General features: G+C 42.9%; 1 protein-coding gene across 1 annotated transcript in view; it reads right to left on the minus strand.

Moving 5' to 3' along the window:
- Positions 1-14344: 14344 nt before the first annotated feature.
- Positions 14345-19251, minus strand: part of Col25a1 (collagen type XXV alpha 1 chain) — a 398267-nt gene continuing 393360 nt past the window's right edge. Inside the window, exon 38 of the mRNA XM_087897573.1 lies at positions 14345-19139. Within this exon, the coding sequence (XP_087753699.1) occupies positions 19137-19139 (3 nt within the window). The 3' untranslated portion in view covers positions 14345-19136. The remainder of the gene's footprint in view (positions 19140-19251) is intronic.

Below are 19251 nucleotides of genomic sequence, written 5' to 3' on the forward strand. Positions count from 1 at the left end.
ACGTGTGCGGCGGTCTGAGCTGAGGTCTGCTGTGCCAGCATACAGCTCACACGTAAGTTCACCTCTTTCTCCCCCCTTTTTTTAATATATCCATGAGCACATATCAATTATGAATATAAACTTGGATTGTCTTTCTATTAATCAACACTACTGTTGAAGGACAGAGTGATGAATAAATAATAAATTATTTAACAATGTCATAGCTTAAATGGCTTCAATTAAATCAATGATAAATGACCCCAAAGAAATAGATCAAGAAAGTGTAAAGGGTACTAGAAAATTCCGTGCCTCCATCCCATTCCTATATCAAATCCTTTCCAAGCCCTGCCAACTGCATTTCAAAACCCTCTTGCCCATGGCTACCTGCCGAAAATGCATCTGCATTTCTGTAATTTCTTTCCACGATTCCCTTCCTCCTCTGCATGGTGGTGGTGATGTCCCCTTCCTTACACCCCCAGCAACTGCCAGTTTGCTTCTCCGGGCTCCTCTTGGACCGGTCCACATGGGTTCTAATGACCTTTTGTCAGCTGAGGACTTTGTCTTGGCTTCAGATTCCAGTTTAGATGTCACAGACAGCCTGAGAAAGGTCATTCTTGATGACCAAAGCCAGATCTCAACTAACTAAAAAACAAAACCAAGGGTTCCCTCTCCCCTATCCCTGCCATGACCCAGCCTCTTTCCTTTTGATGGGTGTTGTTTTCCATTGTACCCCACTAGCACAATGCTTCCAACACAGCAGGCTTTGGTAAAGCTGTATTCACTGACTGACTGAATGGATACACCTTTCAATCCTTATAAAATAAGAGCGATTATGAGCCTCTACTTGACATTGGCCATTTCTCGATACTTAGATTCATTATCTCTTATAAAGGAAAGAAACTGTTGCTTTAACAGACCATCATTGTTTAACTTATTTCACAACGTGGGATATATAATATTAACTAAGTACAAAGGCCAGTCTTGAATCAAGAGCCAGCACAGAATGCACCCAAATCAAGGTGGATGAAAAGAGAGAAGACATCCAACCTCTAACAAAGCTCTATCAAAAAGAGATTTTGTTTTGGGTGCCCATTTCCCACCGTGTTTGCCAGGAATGCGTGTGGTGGTGTTCTTTCCCTCTCCAGGCTGATGTTAACCTTACTTGGGTCCTGACTACACGTGTTGGTTGACTGTCCCTATTTTTGAGTGAATCCTGACCTGAAGGTCACAGATTTCTCAATAGCCTAGGCTTGGCTAAATCAATTGTACACGTGTTTGACTGAAAGGAGGGCTAGTCTGCCAAGCAGGAGACAATCAAAATGCCATTCAGCAATCTGAGTGGCAGGTTTAAATTTTCTTCTTGGTAAAAATATGCAAAGGTGGGTGAACCATTTGTGCGGAACAGCAGATTCTCTGGCATGTGACACGGGCCTCGCAGTGGAATGTGGGCATCCAGGAGTTCCTTGCCATCTCCCTTGACCTCCCTGGCCCTGACCTCCCTCTCTTGCACAAGGATGTGCCCTTTTGAAAACTGCCCATTCAACAAATGCTGGGTGTGGTGCTTTCCCGGCATGACACACTTCCAGAGGGTCTTATGGCTCTGGGTAACACATTGCAATTTGTGGGTTGTCTATCCAAGCTCTACCTGACGTGAACATTGAGGTCACCTTGTGACTATATTGCATACATATGCCTGGCTCAGATCAGGAGGTGCTTGACAGATCCTACCCCTGGAAGCTTTGTAAAGAGGATGTTCAACCACCTGTAGCATATATACCTACTCCTCTCAGTCCTGGTTACTTCTTTTGGTTCTGTGATCAAAATACGCAACAGAAGCAATGAGGGACAGGTTTATTTTAGTTCAGGATTTCAGTCCATTGTGGTGGGGAAGCCTAGCAGTGTTCATGGCAGATGGACTGTGTGGGAGAGGGCCTCCTATTCTGGCAGACAGAATTAGGGTTTAGGATATAACTTTCAAAGGCTTGACCCCAGTGAGCCGTTTCTGCCAGTTATCCCTGACTTCCTAATGGCTCTACAGCCCGCAAAGTAGCAGCATCGTCTGGGGACCAAGTGTTCTAAACCGTGGTCTGTGTTGGGTTCAAGCTAGATTCAAAACATAACACTTTTTTCTCACCCCCTAAACTGCAGGAGCCTTCCAGACTCCTGTGTAGGTGGTGCGGTTTGAGAGTCCGTAGGAAGGGTTATATTTTAGATACCGCAAGTGTACCATGGTTCCTGATGGCGCATGTAAAGGCGTTTGAGAGTCGACAGAGGCCAGGACTTACCTCACTGTCTAAGAGCAGAGCCTCCAAAAGGAACCCTGCCACCACACACTTCTCCAGGGGCTTGGGACTAGACAAGATTGACTCTTGTCCCTGCTCCTGAGAAGTCGGCACCAGGACAGGAGCTCTCAGGAGAGGCACGGTCACAGGCCGTCCGCTGTCCTTTCTGTCCTAAGGACCTAGCATGTTCTCTATGGTCATTACCCATTCTTTTCTCTTTATGTCTTCCATTTCCTTTCTGCAATGTGCATATACGAATGCAATTTCTCTCTCCTTTTCGTCAGTTTGATTCAAAGGCCCAAAGCACTAAATCTAAATGGGCAGAAGGAAAAGTTTTCATCTCTGACAGACAGCATCAACTTTTTAGAGCAAAGGCGTGTAAACCAGGACCTGTTTCTATATGGCCTATGAGCTAAGAATTATTTTTACTTTCTTAGACGGTTAAAGAAATGAAATCCTATAAAACTCAGATGAAGTTTCCTTGGAAGATGACCATGCTTAGTGGCTTGTGTAGCTCTGCCTCAAGCGGCATAGCTGGGTCATTGTAGCCGGCTAAGGGGAGAATCGAAGCCCACTTCTGCTCCATCAGTCCGCTCTTCCAGTTTCCCCGAGCATTTTCTGCTGTCTTGATTTCCATCTCGCTGTTTTGTCTGTGCCCATTAGAACTACGCTTCCGGAGGACAGAGCCCTTACAGCTTGCTGTCCACCCAATCACTCTACCCTACAACATCACAGATCACAGCTGCTTGGTGTGAAGCAGTGGCCAGTACGGCTATTTATTAAACACTTACCGTATGCCAATCACCCACGTCGAGTCTTTCCATCCTGGCAATCTCTCTGCGCTGGATCGTACCATTTATTGCGTGCTTTGGTTTGCCCCTCCCCTGTTCGTATGTTGCAATTCTGACCCTCAATATGGATATGAATGTGACAGTGCAGATCCTTTTGACTGATGAGGGGCTTATGTGCCAATCTTAAACTGAAAATACTGTCAGTCAAAAATGGGTGGGGCATCCTTAGTCTATCAACATCATAACTTAGCAACCAGTGCACGGTGGGGTGTGGGCTGGTCTCTCCTGCCTGATCTCCAGGCTGTCTGGAAATTGCAGCTCGTTGTTGCTGTCTTCTTTATAAGGCAGAATGAACTCATATATTGCTAACTGGAGAAAACATAGTAATTCAGCGTACAATTTCTATTCAGTTGTCAAGTTGAAAATTCTTACTCTGCCACAGTGACTCAGGACCTGTCTGTGTTAAAGATAGAGTCTTTAAAGGGGTCAAATGGGGTCAATGGGAAGACTGCTAATCTGATCTGTTTGGGGTCCTTACAAATCTAGAAGACTTAGACACAGGCACACAGGAAACACCACGTAAACATACAGGAAGATAACCACCTTCAGGCCAAATTAGACAAAAGTCAACATGACCACACCTTGATGATCTCAGATTTTATGAAGCCACAATGTTAAGAAAATGGGTTTCTGGCTGGGTGGTGGTGGTGCACACCTTTAATCCTAGCACTTGGGAGGCAGAGGTAGGCGGATCTCTGAGTTCCACCTGGTATACAAGAGCTAGTTCCAGGACAGGTTGAAAAAAAAAAAGGAAGAAAATTGATTTTTATAATTTAAGTCACCCAGCCCATAGCATTTTGTGATGTTGGCCCAGCAAATAAATATACCACTGTTCAGTCTTCTTCTTCAGATGAGAAAAGTGGAGTGGGTGGAGATGAAGTAGAACCTACAGTTAATGCATAGAGAGCTAAACCTTGATCTCTGGGAGTGTGTCTCTTGTTTCTTAAAATTCGTGCATCATGCTGTCTCTCTGTGGAGGAGTAGACAGGAATATGCCTGGGTGGGTAGATAGGCTGTGTAGATACAAACTTTCCTTCCCACTGCAGAATGTGTAAGACTCTCAAGGAGACACAGTTAGATCACACCACTGTCTTCCTCCTCTCCCTCCTCCTCTCACTGTTCCTCTCCATCCTCCTCTCCCTCCTCCTCTTCCTCTTCATCCTCCTCTCTATCCTCTCTCCCTCCTCCTCTCCCTCCTCCTCTCTCTCCTCCTCTTCCTCCTCCTTTTCCTTTTCCTCTTCATCCTCTTCTCCCTCTCCCTCCCCATCTTTCTCTCCCTTCCCCTCTCTCTCTTGCTGTAGGAAGTATTACAGCTTCCTCTTCTTCCTCTCCCTCCTCCTTTTCCTCCTCTTCTTTTTTCTCCTTTACTTTCTTCTCTTCCTCCTCCTCCTCTTAATGTCTCAATATTCTGGTTGTAGCACAAGGGAGAACAAGGGTACCATTATAAATGTGGAGTACTATGTACATATACCCAACAGCTGGGGCAATGTGTTCCCAGTCTGCCAGGATTTGCATAACCAAATGAAATCTCTTTCAAAATCTGCCTTAAAGTTTATTTTGTTGTTGTTGTTGTTGTTTGTTTTTCAAGACAGGGTTTCTCTGTGCTCTGTAGACCAGGCTGGCCTTGAACTCACAGAGAGATCCTCTGCCTTCTGAGTGCTAGGATTAAAGAGGTCATCACCTTAAGTTTTATTTGTTGTATTTTTTTAGTTAGCCTAAAAATATTGTTTCATTGTTGTGATTTCATACATCCCTGTCAATTTATTTTGTTTTTATTAATCTGTTTCCTTGTTACCCTCCCCCACCTTTCTCTGTCCTTTTCTTTCCTTCCCACAAATAGTGTCTCCTCTGCTTTCATGCCATATATAATACTATACTTCATCCTGTGTGTGTACATGTATGTGTGTGTAGATGTGTGTGGAGGTCAGGGGTCAACCTGCTGGAGTTATGTCTTTCCTTCTACCATGCAGATCTTGAGACTAAATTCAGATCTTCAGGTTTGGTGGCAGGCTCTTTACCCCTGAGTCACCTTGCCAGTCCTAGTACCGTACTTCGCAATGCTTCTCATTTTCCTTAGTAATAAAAAATCTATGACCATGCACGAGACCTGTGACTTTTATACCTCATAGCCTCATCTCTTTCCCGCTTCCTGTTCTTTGTCTCAGTTCAGCCACACCAGCCAACAGCTGCATTCTCAGCCGTGAAGAGCTCTTGGCATCTCAGTCCCTGTCCCCATTGAACTGCACACCTCAGGCATCAGCTTGAACGAGGCTTGCTCATGGTGCCTTCACTACACTATGGTACTCCTTGTCCTTCCTAAAATGGTAGCACTTTTCATGACTGGGGTTGGATAATAAATTACCTGCATCAGGGCTCAGTGATAGGATGTTCCAGGCCATCCATGAGTTTGATCCCCATCCCCAGCATCTCTCTCTCCCCCCTCTCCCTCACACACACACACACACACACACACACACACACACACACACACACATACACATTCACACACACACACACTGATTCACATACCCACAATACACACATATGCATACAGATACACTCACACACATACACACATCCCCACACATATACACATACACATGCACATACCCAAACATATGCACACATACCCACACATACATACACATATACACATGCTTATACACATTTACACACACATATGCATACATTGACATACGCACACATACACACATGCACACTCACACATACATACACACATTCACTCACACAATCTATCATTGGTTGTTTACAGCCATTTTTTTTTCTACCTAGAACTGAAGTTCTGTAGGTCACAGACTGGGCCTGATCTTTTCCCATTGTATCCGTGGTTCAAGTGCAGAGTCTGCCACACCATAGATACTTAGTAAATAAACCCTTTGAAAATCAGCATCAAATTTACAGATCAGTGAAGAAGCAGCCACAGTTGCCAGTCCCAGTTGCTGGCCCTCTCTATAATGTGGCTGGCACATGCTGGGGACTCTGACATATCTTCTCAGGATTCTCGTAAGCCAGGTAGCTAGCTTGACAATCAGCACCATTGTCAGAGAGGGAACCAGAGGTTCAGATAGATGTGAAGTTTGGCACAGAGCAGGTGGCTGCTTCTGACCAGGGAAAAATCCCAGGTCAGCTCTGTTCTAAATGGTGTGTCCTTCCATTGCTGTGGGGCATCCCCCAAAGAAGACTGCTCGGACCTAGGTTTAAACCAATAGAAAATATTTATTAGCTAGTCAGCGACTACTCTGGGTGTTCAGGATCCCAGTGTAGCTCTGTGCCTTTCTCAGGGTGAGCTTTTAAGCACCAAAAGCATTCCCTGAGTTGATGTTTAAGTTGACAAGAACAGTTATCCAGAAGTAGAACCACATAGATAGGCAAAAAGAAAAGTTAGTCTATTTGGAGATTTTCCCAGACTTGGATGGATTAGGCATTTGTGTTTTTTTTTTTCAAGGCAGGTGATGCTGTCCATGTGCTGAGTTTTATGGCCTGAATGGTACTTCCATCATGGAGTTAGTTGTGCTAAGGTCTGGGACCCTGATACATCATCTGCCTGATTGCTTTGAGTGACTAGCTAGTTCTATGTTTACTTGATACAAACTATAGTCATCTGAGAGAAGGGAACCCCAATTGAGAACATGCTTCCTGAAGATCACGCTGCAGGCAGAGAAGCTTATAGGTCATTTTCTTAATTTGTGACTGATGGGGGTGGGCCCATTCCACATGGGTGTGGTAGTCTTAAATTCTACAAGAAAGCAGGCTGAGCAGGCCATGAGGAACCAGTCATTAAGTCGCACCCTTCCATGGCCTCTTCATCAGTTCCTACCTCCAGGTTCCTGCTCAGTTTGGGTTCCTGCCTTGGCTTCCATCAGTGAACTGTGATTAAGGATATGTAAGCCAATGACCCTTTTCCTGCCCAAGTTGCTATTGGTCATGGTATTTTATCACAGCAATAGAAACCTTAAGACAGAGGTCTTCCTTTTTTTCTTGCTTACTGTTTTTCCTTTCTCTTTTCATACTGCCCAGGGAGTCTGCTAGCACATTGGATACAGTTCTCAGTAGGTTTGAGGATACAAAATCATTTCTTTTCCTTGAGAAGTCTATATTTGGGTGTTGCAGTCACATTGACATTTTCTTTTTCTTCTGGTTTTGAACTATTTTTTTTTTCATTTTAAGACAGAGTCTTATTATGTCGTCCAGCTGACTTGGGGCTCAGTATGGGACTCAGGTTGACTTGGGACTTCCTATATGGTCCAGGTTGATCTTGAGTTCATGAACTTCCTGCCTAACAAATTCTCTTATTTGTGTGTTCTTCAGATTTACCTAGTGCTTGTTTTCACTCTTTTAGTTATAATGCAGAGGCTCTTGGGAATTTGAATCTTTTTTGTTTACAATGGCAGTAACATTAATTTAAAATACTGTATAAATCTCTTTTCTGTTATTATAGCCAAGTACTAGAGGATGGATACTGTCTTAGTCAGGGTTTCTATTTCTGTGAAGAGACACCATGACCATGGCTACTCTTATAAAGGAAACTATTTAGCTGAGGCTGGCTTGCAGTTCAGAAGTTAAGTCTGCTGTCATCGTGGTGGGAAGCATGGTGCTGGAGAGATAGCTGAGAGTTCTACATCCAGATCTGAAGGCAGCAGGAAGAGACTGTCACACTGGGCATGACTTGGGCATCTGAGACCGCAAAGCCTGACCCCAGTGACACACTTCCTCCAACAAGGCTACACCTCCTAATAGTGCTACTCTCGCTGGGCCTCTGGGGGCCATTTTTGTTCAAACCACCATCCATATGGTATAGAGAAAAATTTCATTTTAGTTAATAGCTCTGAAGGTTGAGGGAGCCCCTCTGGTGATGGACGGCCTTCTGATTGTGATGGTTTGGATGAGAACTAGCCCCCATAATCTCAGACAGTGGAATACTTGGTCCATGTTTAGTGGCACTGTTTGGGTAGGTTTAAGAGGTGTGGTCTTGCTGGAGGCAGTGGGTCACTAGGGGTGGGCTTTGAGGTTTGAAAGCCAAGCACTCTTCTTGGTTCTCTCTCTCTGCTTCCTCTGTCATCTTTAAGATGTGAGCTATATCACTTTGCTGTTGCAGCAGCCGTGTCTGTCCACTGCCATGCTTCTTCACCATGATGGTGATGGACTTGTATCTCTCTGGAACTGTAAGCCCAAATAAGTGCTTCCTTCTTGGTCATTTTTGATTACAGCAACAGAAAAGTTACTAAGACACTGTTAGAGTCCCAGGCTAGTCCAGGGCCTCACCTGTCAAGGAACAGCCTGGATTTATCCTGTATGGATAGGCCCTGTGCTAGCTCCTCTTGGGTACCAATGTTCCAGGAGGACATTCAGGTATTAGGATCCTCCTCCTTAGCATCCCTCTGATCTTGAGAGTCACCATGATCCAGAGTCATCCTCAACCTTAGGCTCAGGGGAGCCCTGTGTCTATCAACTCCTGGACAGGCAAGTATCTGCACTGCCAGCCCATCATTAACGTGGCATCTTTGTCCCGTTACTGTTACATGGAGGGTTTAAATCACCAACTTACACAGGCAAACTCATTTGCAAGTATATCACAGCGTCTGTGAAACTCTGGTCAGAAAGTGATCATTTGTCAAGAAAACCCCAACTCAGGGCTGAAATATCATTTTATTCGGTTTGGTTTTTCGAGACAGGGTTTCTCTGTAGTTTTGGAGCCTGTCCTGGAACTAGCTGTTGTAGACCAGGCTGGCCTCAAACTCACAGAGATCTACCTGCCTCTGGCTCCTGAGTGCTGGGATTAAAGGTGTGTGCCACCTCCTGGCCCTATGGTTGATTTTGTTTCTGCAGATGGCGAGTACCTTGAAGGCAGCAACTGTGTGCCATCGGTGGTACTCGGACATCCTACATCTGCTCCAAACTGAGGAGTTTCCTACTCATGTAAAATAGAGAGTAGGGGTTGAAATAGAGAGTAGGTGGAAGGAATAGATAAAAACATGAAACAGATCTCATGTTTTGAAATAGTTTATATCAGGTGAATTTTTAGATCTTTCTGTCAATTTGATAATAGTGACTTTTATTGACATTATTTTTTTAAAGTGTATGAACATAACTCATTTAGTTTGGAACATTCAGGCTTCAGTAACCCTCAGGCAAGTCCTTCCTGTAAGCTTGACAGGGACAAATAATTTGTTTGTAATTTATTCATATTTAAAGCTTTAAATTGATGTATAAATCTTGATTTTAATTACTGCCCAGATTTCTGGACTCTATCAAGAACACTTTCTCCTTGAATTATGTACATATTAGGTCATATTCTAATCTTGTTTTACTTGTACCTGGTTGTAGCTACATTTTTAAAATATATTTCTTTAAAAACAGAGGATATTATATGGTAAGATGTATATGCCGCGGAAATATATTTCAAGTGAATTAGATTCAAGGTCACTAGCCTTAGCAGAAGAACTTGAAGATGTTCCAACCCTAACCCCTATTGTTTAGTATGTGTGTGCTTAGGAACCTGGGCTCAGAGACTTTCAAGAACATTCAGCTCTTCAAGGCATTCAGGGGCTGCCCTCTATTGGTGAGCTGTGCACGGCAATGCTGCTTGCGGGCCGGGGAGCTAACTTAGTACAGTGCTTGCCCTGCAAGCATGCAGGTGGAGTTTGGTCCTAGAACCTATATAAAAATGCTAGCCATGGCAGTGTGTGCTTGTAATCCCAGAGAAGGGGGAGTCCAGGGAATCTTTGGGCTTCACTGGTCAGCCCACCTAACCAGATTGGCAAGTTCCAACTAGCGAGAGACCCTGTCTCAAAGAGCAAGGTGGATGGTGTTCAGGAGAATGGCACCCAAGGTTGGCTGCTAGCATCTACAGGCATACATACGTACACACAGGTGCATATGCACAGGCATGTACACACACACACACACACGCGCACACACACTATACCATGTTTTACAAAATGTATTCCTTTAAAATTCTGTAGTAATTTGAAATAAATTTTATTGATTGATTAGGCATAGTGTAAGTATGTTTTTTTTTTTTACAACTCAAAATCAGACGGTGATGTTTCCAGTGTGCGATTTATAGTTAACCCGGGGGGAAAATGAGGTGATGCGAAGCTCAAATAGAACAATCATGGGGTGTTTTCATTCCCATAGTAAAGAGAATATTGCATTAGTGCTTCTGAAAATAGCTCCCTGTAACCAAAACAGTACTATATTGTAACTTAAGTAAGGAAGTGTTTCTTTGGGGTCACTGTTTCAGGGGTACAGCCTATGGTTGTCTGACCCCATGCTCTTGGGCAGAGGATCACTGTGGCAGAAGGGTAACTTATTTTCTTCTTGGTTACAGAGAAAAAGGGTAAGGGCGACAGGAAGTGGCACAGACACGACATCCCCAGGGTGTGACCCCAGGGACCTAGAGCCCATCTCCTGCAGTTTCCAGAATTTCTCAAGATAATGCCACCACCATGGGAAGCAACCATCCAACCGCGGGAGCCTGTGGGGGACATTTTATACTCAAATGATTGCAGAGGTTTACTTAAAAATTGAAACAATGGATTGGGAATTTTAACTGAAGGAGGAATAAAGTTCATCTTGTTTTCCTTGTGTATTAAATACCTATTTTCATTTTTCGTAAAGGTGTTTCATCCTTGTCCTATGGGGATGACTCTAAGAATAAGTGAAGGAAATGCCCACAGGAGTCTTCTCTCCCAGCGGTTCTCAGTACAACTGTCTTTGATAGCTTTCACCTGAATCACTGATCCGTGGCAGGCTTCCCTTTCTCCGATCAGTGGCTTACCAGTGTTAGACCATGAAGCTTGTCAAGTGTCTTGGGAGGTAGTAACGTTACTTTTGAATTCAAGCTATTGGAAGCAAACTTGCCTATTCATTATACTGTGTGTCAGTGGTAGGGCTTAGCTCGCTTACATGGTGTACTTGGATACCATTGGAGTAGGGGATGCACTCAATGAGATGCAAGGGACAGCATTCAGCTTTTAATGAGGGATGATTCTTTCTCAATATGGAACTTTTGCTCACTGCAAGAACTCTGCTAAGGGGACTGGAGAGATGGCTCAGCGGTTAAGAGCACTGACTGTTCTTCTGGAGGTCCTGAGTTCAACTCTCACCAACCACATGGTGACTCACAACCATCTGTAATGAGACCTGGTGCCCTCTTCTGGTGTGCACGCATACATGCAGGCAGAGCACTGTATACATAATACATCTTAAAAAAGAAAAACTCTACTAAGGCTATATTTTATTCTAAAGGCAGTAAAAGGAGCTGAGGACGTAGCTCAGCTGATAGAGGACTTACCTAGAAAGTGTGAAGGTCTGGGTTCAATCCTCTAGCACCTTATAAACTGGGTCTGGTAGTGCAATATCTGTAGCCACAATATTGAGAGATGGTGGCAGGAGGATCAGAAGTTCAAGGTCATCCTTGTCTATATAGCGAGCTCAAGGTCAGCCTGGGACACGAGGAGGGGGAGAGAGTGGAGAGAGCTTGTGCTATGACCCTCTTCTGCACTAAGCACATATTTGAGCTAACCCATTGATATTTGTGTTCCACGCCACCTTGAATAAGGTAATTTCCTCGTTCTCATTCTGTAAATGTAAAAATGGAAACTCATTGAGGTCAGATTGCTTTAGTAAGTGGCTGAACAGCGATTCAAACTCAGCCCCTTGGATTCTAGTGATGGCATTGAAAGTCTGCTGGATGACAAGAAACTTTGCAAACATCAACTGAGAACATTCTAGAAATAATTTATAACTACTGTGAAAAGGGGAAAAGAAAACCTAACTTAAAAGAAAGTGATGAGAATTTAGAAATTTTCTTGCCTGAACGTCTCAGAGAAAACCCACATTAAAAAGACTGTCATACCCAATGCTGCTGGGATGAGAGGATAACGTTCCCAGACTTGGAAAGTTCTGGTTACACAGTCTGCTGACTGAGCAGAGATAGACACCTGTACCAGAACCAGTTTGTTCTAAGCCTTGGTGGCCTGCTCTAAGTCACTCAGCAACCACCCCAAGCTCTTAATCCAGAATGCACTGGGCAGATATGAGTATCGTTACTCCAGAATCTTGGCATCCAGATTGGCCTCTTCAAGAGGCAGATATTCAATTTCCAGGAATTGGAACCCTATCTCAAGTGAAACAAAGCACGCGGTGGGTTGAATGCATATGGCCTCAGCCTTCCTTTCTGTCCTCTGGCCTTAGTTGTGAACTTTTAATCCTCTCTGGCATCTTAGATGATGGTACACCAGCTTGGTAATATTACCCCAACTGTATAGCACGTGCTTGGACCTGGGAACAGTCATAACACGTCTTCCTTTTGTTTAGGAACCACATCCAGGCATGCTCTGACTTGGCCACGTGGATTAACTATTACGCACATTAAATCCGTAAACTTCAGTGAGTTTTAGTTTTGTTACTTTGGACCTCATTTTTCATTTGTTGATTTGGGTCCAAGCCCCCCTGCCCCAGCTTCACTATTTAGTGGAGGAGACAAAGATATAGTCACTAGAAATTCGGTATGTGTTACGTGGTGATAAGCACAAGAGATGACAGGAGCATGGGAGTATCTCATCTTGGCAGGAAGGCCAGTTCGGTAAGTCGATGCACATGTTCCTTGGAGGAACGGCATGGGAATAGGGATGACTCCAGGCTCAAGAGCAGTTAAGGAACTGTTGACGAGTTTGCTATGGGAAAACTTTGGGGTAAGTGTTCCTGGCCTACAAGACAGGCCTACAAGCTGCTATACGCAGCTAGGCATGCGTGGTCATGTGGGCTTCAGAGTCTACACCACAGGGTCTGTAAGAAGATGGGTGAGTACCAGAGGGTTTCACACAAGAGATGGAGGGAGCACAGCTAAAGTTCCCTGCAGCGCTGTCTCCAGCAAAGTTGCTTGAGCTCATGTTCTTGGGTTACATTGAGGAGCACTCTCAAAACTACAGCTCATTTCTAATGGTTTACATTTATTTATTTAGCGTGTATATGTGCACTCCATGGTATGCGTGTGAAGGGCAGAGGAGAGCTTTTTGGAATCAGTTCTCTCCTTCTACTATGTGGGTTCCAGGGACTGAATTCAGGTTGCTTAGGCTTGGTGGCAAGTGTCCTTCTGTTGACCCATCTCCCTGGGCTCTGAAGTTGTAATGGCATGGGGGTCGTCCGAAAGGCAATGGTCATGAGAAATCTCAGGTGACTTTTTTTTTTTTTTACTTTCTTTGAAACATTACTCTCAAGATGAGACAGTGTGAAGAAAAGGGAAAGGGGTTATTAGTCACAGTGCTTGGAAGACTCTTCTAAAGGACAGGAGAGGGTTGAGTAGAGTCTAGACTGAGTCTGTGTGTGTGGTGGGGGATGGAGAGAAGGGGTGGATCTGAGATTCAGGAGCTGTAGCATCAAAGCACAGTAATGGGATAAGCCATTGTTCCATATAAATTAGCAGAATGGGTGGGCTACGAGAAGTGGGCATGTCCAAAGTGGCTGAAGTTTCCATCTCGTTTGCCTGGGTGGAGGGGAAAGTGGCTTTGTTTCCTAGGATTTGCGAGTCTGGAAGAAAAGCAGGGGTGAAGGCGAATAGAAGGAGGGCTTGTGGGGAGTCCAGGTGGACTACACAGCTGCACGGCAGCTGGTCAGGGAGCCAGCATGGAGTTAGGAAGAGCTGACTCGCTCATTCTTCATCCTGGAAACGAAGGAGCACTTCCAGGGAGAGCAACCGGAAAAAGATGGAGATTGGAGCCTGAGGGTGGACAGTGAGTGAGCAGGTTGAGGAGGAAGACCTAGCAGAGGGCATGGAGAAAGGAAAAGCAGGCGGAGAGGACAGGAGCATGGGGACTTAGTGTGTTGAAAAGGGCAACAGCAAGAAAGGAGTACCGGAAGGGCTTTGGCTTTTCAAATCACCGGTGCCTTGTACAGGCTTCCAGTCACGGGTCACGTGGTGTATGGGTATGCTGTGAAATTATGCACACTACACTCTGATATGGTGATGTTGGGGAGCGGGGGAGGAACAGGTAACTCAGTGTGAGATAACTTACATCATCCAGATAGGGAATTCAAGGACAAAGTGACTTTGGAGTGGAAGCTGAGTTTGGAAGCATTATTACATGACCCAGAAAGCATTTGTTTAAAAAAAAAAAAATCACACTACGGTGTGGTAAGAAAAGTAGTCAACTGTTTTGTTTGTTGACTGTTTCTAAATAAAAGAAAATAGGACAACGCTCTCAGGAATATCATTAAAACTTTATAACAATACAATTTATTATCACTGTTTGGGTTAATATTGTAATAATTACACACTTTTTACATTATGAAAATAAGTCATAAATAGTGTAAAAATAATTCCGAAGATCAACTTCTCACAAACTAGGAACCCTGAAAACAAGTTTTAAAAGTAAATTAAAAACAAATTAGAAAATGAACCCAAAGCAATTATCTCCAAATTGCAAATCAGAACCTTCACAGGCCATTGAGTCAATAATGACAGTTGGAAAAATTACAATTGAAATAAGAAATCAAATGGGAAAAATTCAATCTTTTAAATATTTACACTACCAAGACAATCAGGTTTGCACCATATATACAGTGAAAAGATACAACACATTATTAGAATAACCGAGAACATGAGACTGGCCCATGAAACATTATAAAACAAACCCACAAGGCAACACTTGTCAGCTTACAAATACTTGTCATTTTTTTCCCCATTTCCCTCTTACTATGCATTATGTGAGTTTTTGGCAATATAAAAATAGCTGCACATAGAGATGAACTTTAAAATGTAAAAAATACAAATAAAAATATAATATTTCCAAAAGATAAATCAGATACATACATCTTTTTAAAATGTCCACCTTAATGAAACATTTACATCACAATGAAGAACTCCACCCAGACACCAACAATATGTGTGATATTCTTCAGGAACCCGACTCATGAATATTTCTGAGATAGGTCAGAATATCCATTTATTTTGAGAAATGTTGGCATTTTCTTTGTTGTCAAGAAGTCAAACATAACGCGGTCCACCTTCTGTCTCCAACTGTCTGCCAATAAGTGAAGTAGGCAGCTTATACATGTAAATGCATTTTAGTGGAAAAAGAAGCCATTAAAATGTTTGTTATTATAGAAGTAACGAAAACCCTAAATAATTTCACCAGCAACCTAAGTTAGAGGAGTGCCTCTGGGCGAGAAGATGCGTCAAGAGAACAGAAGTAGGGACAGAGGGCCTTTACATCCTAATGGGGTTGGCTGAATTTTAACTGGTCAGACCTCTCAACCACCAGGATCACAGCTGGCCATTTTTAGTATTTTTGGAATGATAAGGCTCCAGGAAGCCTTATGAGATAGTAGGACTTTTTATTATTGTTATTACAAAAATCATTAAATTCTGTTTTGGTAGGCATTAAACATTAAAATAATCTGAATATCATCAAGAAAGGAAAAAAAAATCAAAGTTTCAGATGTCAGCGCCCAAGTTTCCCATGACTACTTTCGAGAAGATGCTGAACTCTCAGACACATATAGTGGGAGGGGGATTAAACTGTTATTTTTTTATGTTAAAGAATACTTGGCAATTAGGTACATTTACTAAGAACAATTTCCCCAAAAGTACAGAATGGTGCTCTGACCACTTTCTTAAGCTAGCAGACACACACACAAAGTACACATATGTGAACTGCCCATGAACACATCAGATACTCGGAGTATACATCCAAAGCCAAGAACTTTCTATTGGTAGGAGTGAGAGGCATTCCAATATTCTCCATAAGATAACAGGAAAAGGAAAAACCCTCCAAAGCTGCATTTGATAACGGGAAAGGAAAGCTGGGAGGGACTCAGGCATACTTAGGTGTACCCTACGGGTTGCGTGCAGACTTCTCTAGCACTGGCTGCGTCAGGCAAGCTTACAGTGTGTAAGCTGGAAGGTGAGGGAACTCACACACACACAGAAAAGGTAAATGAAAACCAATAAAGACATATGGTGTATATGATGAACACAGGATAAGGGGCACCGCAGTTTTACATGAGGAAAGGCTGGTCATTGAACTACAGGACAACAGATTCATGAGCTTCAAAAATAAAACCACACAATAACAGCTTAGGAATGCCATTAAACAGAAATAAAATCGCCCACAGTAGAGGCTGACTATCCATAGAAATAAAAAGGAAGGGTATTTCCCAGCAGCCACCGAGGCTAATGGGAAACGGTGGAGAGAGGCAACGTGACAGTGGCAGCCTGAAGTAAAACCTGACCTTGACATATTTCCAGTGAGTGTCCCATACCCCTTTTTCTTCATTCCCCTAAAGAAGTCTTTATGAAAAAGAATGCAATCTATAAATATACGTATCAACACAATAATCCATTATTGATTCCTTTGGAAATTACTCAGTTTGATGACAAAAATGGATGATTAAATATGTTTTCATAGTCCAAAGCTCAAGGTTAACGGATGGTAGCTAACCTAGCAATCCACTGAGCACAGGGAATTACCATCATCCTGTTTGTTCCAAGATAGTACAGAAATAGAAATTTACACGTTCCTGCAAATGTGCCTTACAAGGAAAACCCCAGTGCACACACACACTGTGCAGTGTTTTCTACAGGGGTGTGCCCAATACTTTAATGAAGCTAGTTCAACAATAAAACCATCATTAGAATCTCTCTAAATTTGAAATAATGATCCCTCTCAATACCTCTTTCTAGTGGAGAAACAGAAAGGAAGATAGTAAGAAATATAGTCACCAGACTGACCTCAAGATCCTATATACAATTGCTTTGCTTTCTGTTTGTGAAGATAATGTGTAATCTTGGGCTCATTTTTGTGACCCAAATGATTTAAGACAAATTGTTTCATTTATTGTGAAATACCTTACCCTAAACATATCATACAAGAAATTGTTAGAAACACTCTTCACTAAAAAAAAAAAATGCTGAATTGGCTTAGGAGTGTGGAATGTTATTAGAAGTACTACTAGATAGTCTGATCTAACATTTAAATTCTAATCTCAGAAATGACAAAGAAAAAAGATGACATCATTTGTATGACTGAGCATTTGGTTACACGATATGAAAGACATCTTAAGATCTGTTTTGAAATTGTATCTTTGTTCTTGTAAGCCTAAGCATGAACTAATTTCCCTTCTGGTGGTGAAAAATCTAAGCACTGAGCTCAAAATGTTCCCAGAAACATTCAATTACCGAGGGAAATGAAATTCTCTAATGGGCGGCTAGGATAACTGCCCCCATGGATGGTGCTTCTCCAGACCACCCTTCTACTTAAAATAAGTCATTTCAAAACATGCCACAAATTCAGCAAGGAATTGCCCAGTCTAAGTCTCGTTGGTATGTTTTGAGCAAGTCGATAAAAACAAGACCTTTTCTGGCAACTATATTTCAGGGCTTTCTGAGATCTCAGATTTGGTCTGTGGATAAGACAAACACTTAGAAATGTAAAAACAAAACTTGAGAAATAAACTTCAATATAGAAAAAAAACTAGAAGAAGCAAGTTCATGCTATCAAATGTGATAAAATCTTGACTTTACGTTGATAACAAATTTGTCAACGTCAATCAAAAAGTAGTGAAAAAATGCTTAATTGTCATACTTTATAATGAATTAAGTAAAAAAAAATAAAGCCTTCCTATAATCTCTTCAATTATCTTAAACAAAAAAAGGAGATGGTAAAAGGTTATTTTTACTATTGGATTCAAATCATTACACGATTTGAAAACTTTTCTTAAAAATAACGTTTAAAAACCTATGAGGCCCAAAGTGAAGCAAATAGTTTCTGTTCCTAAGAAAACAAACAGTATGCAAGAGAATGGAAACTACACTTTGTTTCTAGAACTTGTATAAAAAAGCGACTGGTATGTGTCAACCCCAGAAGGAAGGGAGAGACGGACACTTTCCGGCTACCTTTGGTAGAGCCAGCACTAAGAATTTTCCGGCATTTGTAACACAGCTTATTCTGTCCGATCCCTTCTCGGGACACGATCTCTCTTCAGCAGTCTGAGCTCTGATGGCAAGTCTGCACCTTTCGATCTGCACAAACAGGGGCTTCCATTCCAAGGCTCCGCTGTCTCCGAAACACAGTTGCATTACCTCTGACTTTTTCCCAAAGCACCGAGATCAACACCCATGGGAAGTCAGTTCATCTAGTAAAACGATTCCTGCCCCTCTGGATTTCCGTGGTTTTAAATCTCCTTCCAACTCGGTCACGCAAGAGACAGTGCAGGATGCTGAACCGGGTCCTCTTCCGACGTCTTCGCTGCCAAGCGCAGCCCAAGGAAAACAAGTGGCAGTAATCCACTCAACCCTTCGGTTTTTCAACCAAGGCGGCCACCGAAGCCCGCATTGCTAGGATCTGTGGATCTACAGTCGGGACTGCAGCTCCCTCAAAATATAAGACCAACTGTGTGTGCGCTCTCCAGAAACTTATCTCTTTTTGGCAATGAGCCACGGTGTAACCCCCTTGAGACGACAAAAGGAACAAAGGCTCAGCTGTAGTCAGAGAACTTCTGAGGCGGCATGCAAGCGTCTGCAGTTGCACAAGCAGGGTTGGCACGGGGTCATGCTGGTTTTAGTCAGTTTCAGTAGGTGCGGTGGGCGTGAATGGGTGTTCCTAGGGAAATGTGTGCTACACGTTCCTAGCTTTGAGTCCGTATTTGGTCACGATTTCATGTAAACTATTTCATGGCACTTTCTGTCCATGCAATCAACAAGCTCCAAATAGGAAACTAGCGAGAGCAATCATTCTTTGTCCCTGATGTCCGTATAAATACGTATGTTCACATAAGATAGAGACACTGAGCTATATTTCCTGTGGCCTCCTCACTTCTGTACATTGCCTAGTTTCAGATGTGAGAAGAGATGGGCGTCTGTACTACTGTGACCAGGGAGAAACAGTGCCGGGGGGAGCAGATCCCACACTTGCAAAATCTGCGAGTCACAGTTTTTCAACTATAAATATAACAGGTGGACCATTATATACACAACTTCATGCTTGGAAGGTTAGATTCATCACTGCAGAAAAACAGACAACAAACACACACACGTGGAGTTAGTGGTAACTTCGATAACAACTCCAAATTAGCGTCTATTTTGCAAACACTGGAAGAACCCTGTGGTCTTTTCT

Source organism: Myodes glareolus, chromosome 17 (genome assembly GCF_982192425.1).
Source record: "Myodes glareolus chromosome 17, mMyoGla1.1, whole genome shotgun sequence".
Lineage (NCBI taxonomy): Eukaryota > Metazoa > Chordata > Mammalia > Rodentia > Cricetidae > Myodes > Myodes glareolus.